Source organism: Gadus macrocephalus, chromosome 15 (assembly GCF_031168955.1).
Source record: "Gadus macrocephalus chromosome 15, ASM3116895v1".
Lineage (NCBI taxonomy): Eukaryota > Metazoa > Chordata > Actinopteri > Gadiformes > Gadidae > Gadus > Gadus macrocephalus.
In genome coordinates, this window is record NC_082396.1 from 1069678 (window position 1) to 1083441 (window position 13764).

Sequence of the window (13764 nt, forward strand, 5' to 3'; positions counted from 1 at the left end):
TGATCAGGGAGATCCAGGACCTCAAGGACATGCTGGAGGTTAAGGAGCGGAGGGTCAATGACCTACAGAACGGGATGGAGAATCTGCAGGAACAGCTTCGGGACAAGGAGAAGCAGATGGGCAGCCTGAAAGGGAGGGTCAAGTCACTGCAGGCGGACACCTCCAACAAAGACAGCACCCTCACCAGGTTGGTGGAATCCGTCGCTGAGAAGGAGCATATCATCCGGCGGCTGAATGAACAAAGGTTCCCGGATGACCAGGAGAAAGGTGAGGAGCTGGTGGCCAGCAGGACTATGCTGGAGAAGATGAAGGTGGAGCACAAGATGGCCCTGGAGGAGACTGCCGAAAGACACGAGGCCCAAAGCATGGACTGGTCCCGGGAGAGGGAGGCACTGAAGGCCCAGCTGTCGGGTTTGATGAAGGAGCTGGAAGAGAATCGGCAGGTCGCCCAACAGCTGAGCTTCAACGTCGGTCCCCAGCCCCAGCCAATTGAGACTCGTCCGGACAGACGGGGAACAGCACCACCTGGACGGGCAGCCCAGCCGAGGCGACGCGTCCGAGAGGTGGAGAGGCGGGATCGCATCCGTCAGTTCCAAGAGGGGGAGGAACGGGAGCACCTGATCCGCAAGAGGAACTGGCTGGAGGTGGAGAAGCGGCGTCTGTACGCCGACTGCATGGAGATGCAGTTCCTGGAGCGTGAGCGGCAGCGCATCCGGTTTGAGCGCCGGCGTGAGCGGTACGGGATCCAGCGGGAGCGGGTCAAGCTGCGCCGGCAGCAGGAGCAGCTACGCTTCGGGCCGGACTACCGCTCCGGCAAGCGGTCCTACAGGTTCCAGGGGGGACACTGGCCGGGGCGGACCAACGCCAACACCCTATCCAGCCTCGAAGCGGGTTGCTGGTCAGTCAGAGGTGCCCCGCCTTCATCAAAGGGTGGAGGAGTGTGGCAACCCGTCTCTGGCACAGCTCCCCTGGAGGCCAAGGGGGCAGGTTGTGGAGGCGGTGTACCACAGATGGCGCCAGTAAGAACATCGGTGCCAATCATTGAAATGCGGAGCACCTGAGGAGCAGGTGGGGAAGCATGCTTTAAAAAGCATGCTTCCACACTCATTCAGGGCTCTCCTGGTTCGCGTGTGCGGAGAGACCAGTCTCGTGGGTGATGTGATTCCACCCGGAGGAAAAAGACTGTTGATTCCTCCAAAGCTGAGTTTTTTGGTTTGCTTTGTTATATATATAATTTACTATTGAATAAAAGTGCCATTTTGGCTGTAAGTATGCTCCAGTTGGTGTGCTTATTGGAAGGAGGCGGGTCACTCACCAAGCCGGGTTGCCACACCTTGTATGAACGAAGAGACACATAAAAGGTGTTGTTCCTCCATAACATGCAATGTGTGCAGCTCCCCCAGTGGGGGTTCTGTTGTACTACATCTATTGTAGATTCACCACTCTAAAGGGGCTGACCTTTGACATGTGAACGCACTTAATGCGTAATGTACGACAATAATGAACACAATCATAGATGAGCTAGAGAGAAGAGTAGAGATAAGAGAGAGAAGGAGGAGGAAAGAGAGGGGGATGAGAAGAGAGGAGAGGATGGAGAGAGGAGAGCTGACAAGATAAGTCAGGGTACTCACACACATGGGGAGTATCTTTACATGTAGTCACTGTGACCTTTGTGTAAGTGTGTAACACATGTTCAGTTGATGTATATTGGAGATTCATTTACTGGTTCATCAACTACAAACTTTTACATTTCTTCAGCAATTGGCTGCTTGCCGTCGCTTCCCTGTCGTCATTGTGTTAAACCAGCCACAGTGGGAAAGCCAGCTTGGTGATTGGCTCCCGCAAAAACGTATCGGAAGCAGAAAGAAATGTATTGCTCTTCTCCATCGCCGGCAGAATGGGTGCGGCTACACAGTCGGTCTATTCCCCTGAAACGATCCATTACAATGACAATGTAGGCCACACATTACAATATTTAACCTTTTCTTTATTATTAAAATCACAAGTGTAAGACATTGGATTTTGTCATTCAATATTCAAATATATATTACATTTTCAAATTATTATTCATACATATTAATCTCTAAACATGTTCTACATAACTGCAAAAAAAATTATATCTTTAAACATGTAAAATAAATAAAGGGAAAACAGACACATAAATGGAGTGTAATATAACCCTTTATAAAGGGTTATATTACACAACTGCAGGGTTAATTCTTAAAAATATTCTCCTCGTTAAATGACAGCAGTATGACATTAATGCAGATCTCTCAGATCTCACATAGTAGAGATTCTAATTCTATTCACATTCAGGAAACAACATTAGTTGTTTTGGTCGTTTGATTATTTTATAATCAAACAAAGGTCCTAGTCTGTTTGATTGACAGGTGAGATGATCAGGGGGGCAGAGTTTCTACCTTCTTCTTGATACCATGGATCAAGGATTGGATAGAGAGGCTCAGTGAAGGTGCAGCCAGTAGCAGAGTAGATATGAACCCTGGCTTCCACATCATAGAAGGAGACCAGACCCTCATCATAATCAACAAACACCCCCACCTTCTGGAGCCCAGCTCTCAGGGGGAAACCGACAGGAGGTTTATCCCTAAATAACAACACATCATTGAAGTACAAAAGAGTCCAGTAACCCGTCTCAGCGGTACACTCTGTCTTATCGTTTCTGCCGATGGACTCTCTGACCACTCCTAACGACCATGCAGTCTTGTCTTTAACCTGGACCTCAAAGTAAAATCTCCCTGAGGAGAAGCTCTGCCTCGTGAGAACAAATGTCTCGTATGCAAATCTCTTAGGGTTGTATGGGAGTATCTTCACTACACCTCCATCATGTACTTGTTTCCCATCCTCAGACAGGATGAGACTGGGATGAGCTGTATCAGGATCCAGAGTCACATCTACTTCATACTGCTGGACCCTCTTCAGTTCAGCATCATCATGCAGCTTCTTCATCTCCATGTTCAGTGTCTCCTCCAGCTGATCAAGGGATCTCCTCAAGGTCCCTACGTATGACGGAGGACGGACCTCCACCGTGGTCCAGTCCCTGGTGGGTGGAGGATCCTTCAGGGATCTGAAGGTCTGGAGGAAGTGGAGGTGGTCTTCAGTGTGTGAGAGCCGCTTCACCTCTGAGCTTCTATTGGTCAGATCTTCTATTTCCTGCTCCAGCTCTTTGATGAGGTCTTCAGCTCGTTTCACTCTGGATTTCAGTTTCTCTTTCACCGTTTGGTTGAATTCATCCCAGCCCTTTTCAACACAGCCTATCAGAGCAGTGAAGACCTGCCCACCATGGGCTATCTCTCTGTCTGCCTCTTTGTTGCTCAGTTCCACTGTGTCTTTGATCTCCTTAATCTTTTGTTTTCTCTCCTGGATCTTCTGCGGAACATCAGTCACCGTCTTCCCCAGCTGGGCCGTCTTCACTTCATATTCCTCCTTTAGAGGTACAACAGGATGGGACTTGTGGTCTGTCACTGTGCACAACAGACACACACACACCTGTTCAGTCTGGCAGAAGAGCTCCAGAAGTCGGTCGTGTTTCTTACACATCCTGATAGGCTCGACCAGCCGATGTTTCTTCAGGCGAGCGACTCTCTGATGTGGCTCCAGGTGGGTTTGGCAGAAAGAGGTAAAACACATTAGGCTGGACTTCACAGCCTTCTGCTGGGTCCCAGTACAGACGTCACAGGGAACTTCTCCTGGTTCAACACAAGGCTGCTCTTTTACTCGTACGGTTGTTCTAAACTGAGCAGCCAGCTCTGATAAGAAGGTATTGACCCGTAAATCAGGTCTTGTATGGAAAATCTCGTTGCAAACAGGACATTTGTGCTGGACTTGTCCATCCCAGAACTTTGTAATACAGGTTCTGCAGAAGTTGTGTCCACATGCAGTGGTAACTGGACTGTTGAACACATCCAGACAGAGGGAACATGAAAAGTTCTCTTCAGACCAGGAAGTGTTAGCACAGGCCATTCCTAGAAACAGACGACAAGGTTTATGTATTGAGCAATTATAGATATCTTATTCAATAACAGGAAAAGAGGTTTTAACTACTCCTCAAAGTTGTGTTGTTTTACTCACCTAGTTGTAACTGTCTGTCCGACTATTTGTTCTATAATGCGGATTATTTTCTCACCTAAAAGATAGAACTGCTTCCACATCGGGTGGCTTTGGTTTATTTGAATGTTAAATTTAGTTTCCTCAACATGAGGTCCTCTCCTCTCCTCCCCTAACACCTGGCTCCTCCCCTAACACCTGGCTCCTCCCCTTACACCTGGCTCCTCCCCCACAGTTCACTGACGTTTCAAACTTACACACCCTGAATGTTGAAGCATTTAGTAAAGGCCGCAAACACTTGCAGCCGTGCGGCATTTAATTTCACTGAATTAAAAATAGGTTTACCTAGAAAATGCACAAATTATGGAGACTTAACGTTTTGTTTATAACAGTACGGTGGGGATATAACCTCGCCCCCCCCCCCCCCTTCCCGATACAAATATTCCTTCACCTGTCATATTACAGTCCTTAATAACTGTATGGAGAAATCAAAATGCATAATATTAATGATAATGAAGTCATAATATCAAGAGAGAAATAAAGAAAAATTCTATATTTTTTTTGTTGTTGTGGCTGTGGACCGACGGCCCGCCCTCATATGTAAACCCTCTTTGTGTTTTACATTTGTATGCAAATTAACAGCAGCAGGGAGGGGTTGGACGGTGTTTAAGGATATTGTCAGGTTTCACAAAATGGCAGACGAGAACCCAATAGCACGACAAGAGAAACAGTTCCAGTGAAGAAACAGTGTTTATTCCAAGCAGAGGTCAAACCAGGTAGTCAATCCGTGTAGCAAACAAATCCAGTAGGAGCAGGCAAAAAGGAAGGTCCAAAGTCACATTTACATTTACATTTACAGTCCAAACAGGCAGGTCGATACACGAGCAGGCAGGTTCAGGATCAGAATGAGAAGACGCGGGAGAGCTAGGTAACACACTAGACAATCTGGCAAAGAACTGAGGGAAATGGACCGGTCCATATACTGAGGGGCTGATTAGCTGATGAGGAGCAGGTGAGTATGGGGGTGGGGCCGGCCAGGTGAATGAAAACAGCAGGTAATGCAGAGCAGGAGGGAATGGCAGAGTCTGAAATGACAGGAGTTAGTGTGGCAAAACAGGAAACAGACGACTGAAAAACTAAAGCCTTGCTGAGGTTGTGACGGATATAGTTGGTGATGGAACAGGGAAGGGGTTAGACAGTGTTTAAGGATATATGTGGTAATGGAACAGGGAGGGGATAGACAGTGTTTAAGGATATATGTGGTAATGGAACAGGGAGGGGTTAGACAGTGTTTAAGGATATATGTGGTAATGGAACAGGGAGGGGTTAGACAGTGTTTAATGATATATGTGGTAATGGAACAGGGAGGGGTTAGACAGTGTTTAAGGATATATGTGGTAATGGAACAGGGAGGGGTTAGACAGTGTTTAAGGATATGTGTGGTAATGGAACAGGGAGGGGTTAGACAGTGTTTAAGGATATATGTGGTAATGGAACCGGGAGGGGTTAGACAGTGTTTAAGGATATATGTGGTAATGGAACAGGGAGGGGTTAGACAGTGTTTAATGATATATGTGGTAATGGAACAGGGAGGGGTTAGACAGTGTTTAAGGATATATGTGGTAATGGAACAGGGAGGGGTTAGACAGTGTTTAATGATATATGTGGTAATGGAACAGGGAGGGGTTAGACAGTGTTTAAGGATATATGTGGTAATGGAACAGGGAGGGGTTAGACAGTGTTTAAGGATATATGTGGTAATGGAACAGGGAGGGGTTAGACAGTGTTTAAGGATATGTGTGGTAATGGAACAGGTAGGGGTTAGACAGTGTTTAAGGATATATGTGGTAATGGAACAGGGAGGGGTTAGACAGTGTTTAAGGATATATGTGGTAATGGAACAGGGAGGGGTTAGACAGTGTTTAAGGATATGTGTGGTAATGGAACAGGGAGGGGTTAGACAGTGTTTAAGGATATATGTGGTAATGGAACAGGGAGGGGTTAGGGGGCATCTTGCTCTATAGGATAAATCAGGTTAGGCTGCAGACATTGGGGATCAAACCCAGAACCTTTCAGCTTGGAGTTGAACTCGCTCACCACTACACACACAGGCACACACACACACACACACACACACACACACACACACACACACACACACACACACACACACACACACACACACACACACACACACACACACACACACACACACACACACACACACAATGTTGTGTCTTAATTATCAAATGTTGAAACATACCAACATTTATTGTATCACCTTGTGAACACAACTTTGACTACATTGGTAAAACTTGAACTCTAAACCTCGTGGTCCTCTAGCGACCTGAGACTGCCCCCTACTGTCATGCATATGTAATAGCCGATCTATGCACACACAACACAGTATCACGGTAGTGTTTTCCCAAAAGTGCATTCGGAGGGCGTTATCACAAAATGCTGCTGTAGCTTAATCAATGCATTATATAGATTTGTTAGTGATATCATGATGTATAACATTAATCCTGCTGCTATCCGTCTATCAAACTCAATCTGGAAAAAACGGCGTCACTGCTCTCGAGTGGCCTGCCTTGGACAGTTCCCGTTATAAAGTAGATCATGTTGGTAAATTCGTTGGCACGTTGATTTACATGATAAATCACGATGTACAACAGTAAAAAAAAAAGTAAGGGAGAAGAATATAGGTGCAGAAGGCCGGATTATTCCCTCCCCAGGATTCCATGAACGACAGCCAAAGTTTCTGAACGGGTCAAGATCTACAGTTTGGACTAGGCCTACTAGGAACACAACATGCAATACTTGGATTATCTTCTTTGGGGGTCAATTTGTCATAATTATAATTTCTTCTCTCTGATTTGTGGCATGTGTGATTTATTTGTATTATCTTTAGTGGACACTCGAGTGGAAATCCATCTATGGCTTCACAGAAATACATACACTTCTAAACTTAGCAATGACATACACCCAAAAACTCACCTTTCATGGTAAACAATACATGAGATAAACATAAAACATGAGGAAGTGGACCTGAAATCAATAAACGTTTGGGATGAAAGAACATGTGTTAATTATAAATCGTAATGACAGCAGCAGTAACTAATATCTTCTTTTTTTTCAGATGACAGAAGATGGAAAAATATTATCCTTCTTTTTCCTTCTAATTCGCCCCTTTCTCATATTTTTTGCATGTTTTTCTAGCGACATGTGTGGACAGCCTGAAGAAACTACTTCATGTGATCCAATATGAAACAATTATGCCTCAAAAACTATATAAACTATCTCAAACAAGTACAGAACAACAGGTATGCCTGCATTCTCTCCCTGCCATCTACTTTTCTAATCTTTATTTTACTTTTGTCTTTATCTGTATTCTAATATTTGCCAACCCTTGTTTCTCATGTTTGCAGAAAACCCCTCCAATAGTCACATTCTCACTGGCCATAGATGGGCTGAACAGGACTCTCCACTTGGAAAGAAGCATGTAGGTTACATGCCGTTAGAAATAGTGGTCAAACTGGCCTCAATTTGTTTTAAATGCTTCCATCCCATAGCGATTATATGTAATCGGCCACATATATATCCATTGTAGACATCTAATATGGAGAAACCTCTCTGTTGTGCATTATTCTGTCCAAGGTGCTGAAGAAACAACCAGATTATAAGGTAATAATGTTTAAATGAACTATCGATCTTTACACTTTATTATAGTTGCTGTTTGAGCAGAGTATCATCAGGCTTTTATTTACCCATAGTGTTTGTGACTGTTTAAAGCGTACACCATGGCATCTGCCTTAGTATATACTTAAAAGTATATACACAGGTTAAAGGGAACATATTATACCACCAGGTGTGAGTGTGATTAGCACTTACAAGCAGTTATGGAAATCTGCGTCTTCTGACATCACTAGTGAGCGTGTCCACCTAGATGTGAGTTTCTAAAACGTACTGCGTACGTACGTACGTACATACGTACGTACGTGTGCCACTCACACCCACACCTGGTGGTATAATCTGTCCCCTTTAATAAAATGTGTTAAAGGTAAAACCAAATAACTATAAATGTGGTAACTCCTGCTAGATGTGTAACCATGCTTCGGGTGTGTGGGTCAGGATATCCTGGGGGTCTAACGTTTAACCTCTCATAAAGTCTCGTTAGAGTTCACCCATCAGGTCTTCCTCCACACGGCCTACTGAGGCTCATAATGATCAGATCTGAGGGGACCCCCCACACATGGGACCCTCACACAGGGTCCCCCCACAGGACAGAGGGGACCCCCCACAGTCCCAGCTGCTGCAGCTCCTCGTACAGAGCGTCAAAGTGGGCTGAGACCACCCAGACCGTTAGTGAGTCTATTAACCCGTCCATCCCTCCGTTCAGCCCTTCATATCTAACCCTCCATCTGTCTGACCTGTGCTGCAGGTCGTCAGGCGGGTCCTGCAGGAGGAGGAGATACGGGGGGAGCTGTGGTCGGAGCGCTCAACACCTCCAGACGAGCTGAGTCCTCTGTCAGCTCCGTCTGTGTCCCGGGATCCGGCCGGAGACCCCGGCCCCCCCCCCCCGGGTCTACACGGGCCTCAGAGGGGTCCTCCGGCCCCCCCACAGCCTCCACATGGGGAGGGTGTTGCCCTGTGGTGGTCCTCCACCTCTTGGAGGGGCTTGGGCCTTCCTCGGGATCCTCTCTGCTCCTCTGCCCCCTCACTAGCCCTCCGCACACGGAGCACACTAGCTCCCTCAGAGCAGGACTTTCACTTCCCTAAACATGTTATCTGTGATAGGGCTCCTCAGTGTTTCTATATACCGCCCCTCCCTCTGAACGTCCGCGGGGCGTCCGGGGGCTACTGGTTAAGGAGGTGGACCGGTAACCGGAGGGTGTCCGGGTCGAGTCCCGACCGGTAGGTGAGCTAGGTGGACGGGGGGAGTCGTTGTGCAGCACTCTCCTCCGTCCTCGTCCACAGAGGAGGTTCCCTTGAGCAAGGCACCTGAAGCCCCCGGGCTGCACTGCGCCGGGGTACCCCCCCCCCGTGTGTGTGCCCCCGTGTGTGTGGACAAGGTCACTCCTCTCTGTGTGTGTGTTCACCAGCTCCCGGACGGGTCAAGAGCAGAGAGAGAGAATAAAGGATACCTTAACTTAACTTAACTTCATTTAAATTAAGTAAAGTTTAAATGAAGTGGGGTGCTGGTGACACATCAAGGCCCTCTGCCGCTCTGTTCTTCCTCTGCCCTCCCCGGATCACGACCGGATGTGTCGGCTCTTACTCGTCCACGTCCACCCCCCCCCCCCCCCCCCCTGACCTGGTTGCTGGTTGTGAGACGGGCCGGTTCCCGGACTCAGCGGCAGGGCCTTCTTCTGAGGCTTTGTCTGCTGTGCTCGTCAGAAACACATGTACTGGAGGCCCTCATTCAGGCTCAGATGAAAGCCGTGGAGGGCAGCAAAAGAATCCAAAGGTTCCCGGTGAATGGCAGGTATTTACTGAACAGAATCCCTTTACGTCAAAAAAACATGCCAACAGAGAGTTTACAAGGCATTTTCCAATAGCGAGAAATCCATAAAGGTTTTGCGTTTTCTGGATTAAGGAGATTGTGTTTTAATTTGATTGCATCTATTAGTTAACCATGTTCCTCAAGCCTTGTAAGATCAAAGAGATACATAAAGCTGTTGTTCCTCCATAACATTAATTAATGATAAACATAAACATTAATGTGTAATGTTGGACAATAATGAACACAATCCTAGATAAGATAGAGAGGAGAGCAGAGATAAGAGAGAGGAAGAGAAGAGAGAGGAGAGGAGAGAAGGGAGAGGAGGAAGAGAAGAGAGGAAAGGATGGAGAGGAGAAGAGAGGAGAGAGATAGAGAAGAGAGAGGAGCGAGGAGAGGAGATAATGGAGAGGAGAGGAGAGCTGACCAGACAAAGTCACGGTACTCACACACATGGGGAGTATCTTTACATGTAGTCACTGTGACCTTTGTGTAAGTGTGTAACACAAGTTGGGTTGTTGTATATTGGAGATTAATTTACTGGATCATCAACTACAAACTGAACACTATTTGACTGGAATGATCAATTACAATTATTAAAAAAAAAAAAAAAAGTGTAAAAACATTGAATTGTTTGGTCATTCAATAATCAGAAATCAAAACCAATAGAATTGTTAATATTATATATACATGTTAATTCTCTAAACATGTTCTACATAACTGCAACAAATTGTATATCTTTAAGCATGTAAAATAAATAAAGGGAAAACAGACACATAAATGGCGTGCAATATAACCCTTTATAAAGTGTTATATTACACAACTGCAGGGTTAATTCTTATAGATATTCTCCTCGTTAAATGACAGCAGTATGACATTAAAGCAGATCTCCCAGATCTCACATAGTAGAGATTCTAATTCTATTCTAATTCAGGAAACAACATTAGTTGTTTTGGTTGTTTGATTATTTTATTATCAAACAAATGTCCTAGTCTGTTTGATTGACAGGTGAGATGATCAGGGGGGCAGAGTTGAACCATGGATCGAGGATTGGATAGAGAGGCTCAGTGAAGGTGCAGCCAGTAGCAGAGTAGATATGAACCCTGGCTTCCACATCATAGAAGGAGACCAGACCCTCATCATAATCAACAAACACCCCCACCTTCTGGAGCTCAGCTCTCAGAGGGAGATCGACATCAGGGTTATCTCTAAATACCAACATATCCTCGTCGTAGTCCAGAGTCCAGTATCCCGTCTCAGGGGTCCGCTCTGTCTCACCTTTTCTGTCGATGGACTCTCTGGCCACTCCTAAACACCATTCAGTCTTGTCTTTAACCTGGACCTCAAAGTAAAATCTCCCTGAGGAGAAGCTCTGCCTCGTGAGAACACATCTATCCTCTGTAAATCTCTTAGGGTTGTGTGGGAGGGCCTTCTCTTCATCTCCATCATGTACTTGTTTCCCATCCTCAGACAGGATGAGACGGGGATGAGCTGTATCAGGATCCAGAGTCACATCTACTTCATACTTCTGGACCCTCTTCAGTCCAGCATCATCAGGCAGCTTCTTCATCTCCATGTTCAGTGTCTCCTCCAGCTGATCCAGGGATCTCCTCAAGGTCCCTGCGTATGACGGAGGACGGACCTCCACCGTGGTCCAGTCCCTGGTGGGTGGAGGATCCTTCAGGGATCTGAAGGTCTGGAGGAAGTGGAGGTGGTCTTCAGTGTGTGAGAGCCTCTTCACCTCTGAGCTTCTATTGGGCAGATCTTCTATTTCCTGCTCCAGCTCTTTGATGAGGTCTTCAGCTCGTTTCACTGTGGATTTCAGTTTCTCTTTAACCGTTTGGTTGAATTCATCCCGGCCCTTTTCAACACAGCCTATCAGAGCAGTGAAGACCTGCCCACCATGGGCTATCTCTCTGTCTGCGTCTTTGTTGCTCAGTTCCACTGTGTCTTTGATCTCCTTAATCTTTTGTTTTCTCTCCTGGATCTTCTGCGGAACGTCAGACTCCATCTTCCCCAGCTGGGCCGTCTTCACTTCATATTCCTCCTTTAGAGGTACAACAGGATGGAACTTGTGGTCTGTCACTGTGCACAACACACACACACACACCTGTTCAGTCTGGCAGAAGAGCTCCAGAAGTCGGTCGTGTTTCTTACACATCCTGTCTTCCAGACGGTCCATAGGCTCGACCAGCCGATGTTTCTTCAGGCCAGTGACTCTCAGATGTGGCTCCAGGTGGGTTTGGCAGTAAGAGGTAGAACACATTAGGCAGGACTTCACAGCCTTCAGCTGAGTCCCAGTACAGACGTCACAGGGAACTTCTCCTGGTTCAACGCAAGGCTGCTCTTTTACTCGTACGGTTGTTCTAATCTGAGCAGCCAGCTCTGATAAGAAGGTATTGACCTGTAGATCAGGTCTTGTGTTGAAAAGCTTGTTGCAAACAGGACATTTGTACTTGACTTGTCCATCCCAGAATTTTGTAATACAGGTTCTGCAGAAGTTGTGTCCACATGTGGTGGTAACTGGACTGTTGAACACATCCAGACAGATGGAACATGAAAAGTTCTCTTCAGACCAGGAAGTGTTAGCACAGGCCATTCCTAGACACAGACGACAAGGTTTATGTATTGAGCAATTATAGATTTCTAATTCGATAACGGGAAGAGAGGATTTAACTTTCTCAAAGTTGTGCTGTTTTACTTACTTGTTCTTACTGTCAGACTTTCTGTTCCAAAATGCGTTTTATTTTTCTCCTGAACGGTTGAACAGCTTTGACGTGGGTTGCTTTGGTTTCGTTTCCTCAATATGACGTCCTCTCCTCCCCTAACACATGGCTCCTCCCTTAACCCTTGGCTCCGCCCACACAAACACACTCAGACTTTGGTGCATTCATGCACTGTGTAGGCTACTTTGATGCGTTGATGTTTTCTCTTCTTTGCGGCATTGAATTATGTTCAACCTTAAAAAGATTGGACACAGAGAGCCCGGGGAAAAAATACACTTTGTGATTCAGTGGTGAGTTGTGTTGCGACTAACTGAGTAAGAGCTGTAAGAATACATTAGACTTGATTTTGACTGTGCCTAGTATTTTCTCCAGTCTTAATATAAAAACACGAAACAAACGGAGAAGGGAGGGGGCGCGGGAGCAACTGTTAGGGCGCACCGAAACCGTCACCGTAGTACCCACGGCAATGCAATGCACGGCAGTTAATTCCACTGAATTAAAAGTAGGTTTACCTACAAATTATAAGATGGAAGATTTACTGTAATGTTACTTGTTAATTAAATTAAAGCTACTCACCTCCTGTGTCATTGTGACCTTGGCCATGGGGATGTGCTTTATAGCGACCTAAGCAACAAAGACACAAGCTCACTGCTTTAGTGTTTAACAGAGGATGCCGTGAATCAGACACGTATGTGCTTCCACAGAGTGTGGCTTTGTGGCGTCACTCTTACAGGCAGACGGTCCTCTTTCCGGCAGCCAGCAAAGACACTCCCGAAGCCTCCCTGTCCCAGCTGCTGCAGCTCCTCGTACAGAGCGTCAAAGTCGGCCGAGACCACACAGACCGTTATAGAGTCTATTAACCCGTCCATCCCTCCGTTCAGCCCTTCATATCTAACCCTCCATCTGTCTGACCTGTGCTGCAGGTCGTCAGGCGGGTCCTGCAGGAGGAGGAGATACGGGGGGAGCTGTGGTCGGAGCGCTCAACACCTCCAGACGAGCTGAGTCCTCTGTCAGCTCCGTCTGTGTCCCGGGATCCGGCCGGAGACCCCCCCCCCCCCCCGGGTCTACACGGGCCTCAGAGGGGTCCTCCGGCCCCCCCACAGCCTCCACATGGGGAGGGTGTTGCCCTGTGGTGGTCCTCCACCTCTTGGAGGGGCTTGGGCCTTCCTCGGGATCCTCTCTGCTCCTCTGCCCCCTCACTAGCCCTCCGCACACGGAGCACACTAGCTCCCTCAGAGCAGGACTTTCACTTCCCTAAACATGTTATCTGTGATAGGGCTCCTCAGTGTTTCTATATACCGCCCCTCCCTCTGAACGTCCGCGGGGCGTCCGGGGGCTACTGGTTAAGGAGCTGGACCGGTAACCGGAGGGTGTCCGGGTCGAGTCCCGACCGGTAGGTGAGCTATGTGGACGGGGGCAGTCGTTGTGCAGCACTCTCCTCCGTCCTCGTCCACAGAGGAGGTTCCCTTGAGC

At 47.1% G+C, this 13764-nt stretch overlaps 4 protein-coding genes across 5 annotated transcripts in view; all 4 read right to left on the reverse strand.

The window, feature by feature from the left end:
* The window catches only part of LOC132473501 (E3 ubiquitin-protein ligase TRIM39-like), a 65768-nt gene that overhangs the window by 17233 nt on the left and 34771 nt on the right, over positions 1-13764 (reverse strand). The gene's annotated exons all lie outside the window — the stretch shown is intronic.
* LOC132473507 (zinc finger protein RFP-like) overlaps positions 1764-13764 on the reverse strand; it is a 46614-nt gene continuing 34613 nt past the window's right edge. The window contains exon 2 of the mRNA XM_060073674.1: positions 1764-1980. The gene's annotated coding sequence lies outside the window, so the exon portion shown is untranslated. The remainder of the gene's footprint in view (positions 1981-13764) is intronic.
* On the reverse strand, positions 2000-3552 carry LOC132473508 (E3 ubiquitin-protein ligase TRIM39-like; the record flags this gene model as incomplete). Its single annotated transcript, XM_060073675.1, has 1 exon — positions 2000-3552. A coding segment is annotated over one exon (1182 nt), but the record flags the coding sequence as incomplete, so codon positions are not given.
* Positions 10164-13764, reverse strand: part of LOC132473505 (E3 ubiquitin-protein ligase TRIM39-like) — a 48273-nt gene continuing 44672 nt past the window's right edge. The window contains exons 2-3 of one of the 2 annotated variants that reach the window (XM_060073671.1): positions 12271-12525; positions 10164-12166 (exon numbers count right to left, since the gene is read on the reverse strand). In XM_060073671.1, coding sequence (XP_059929654.1) covers positions 10554-12164 — 1611 coding nt within the window. In that variant the 5' untranslated portion in view covers positions 12165-12166; positions 12271-12525 and the 3' untranslated portion in view covers positions 10164-10553. Of the gene's footprint in view, positions 12526-13764 lie in introns of both variants that reach the window. The other variant, XM_060073670.1, reaches the window with a different exon arrangement.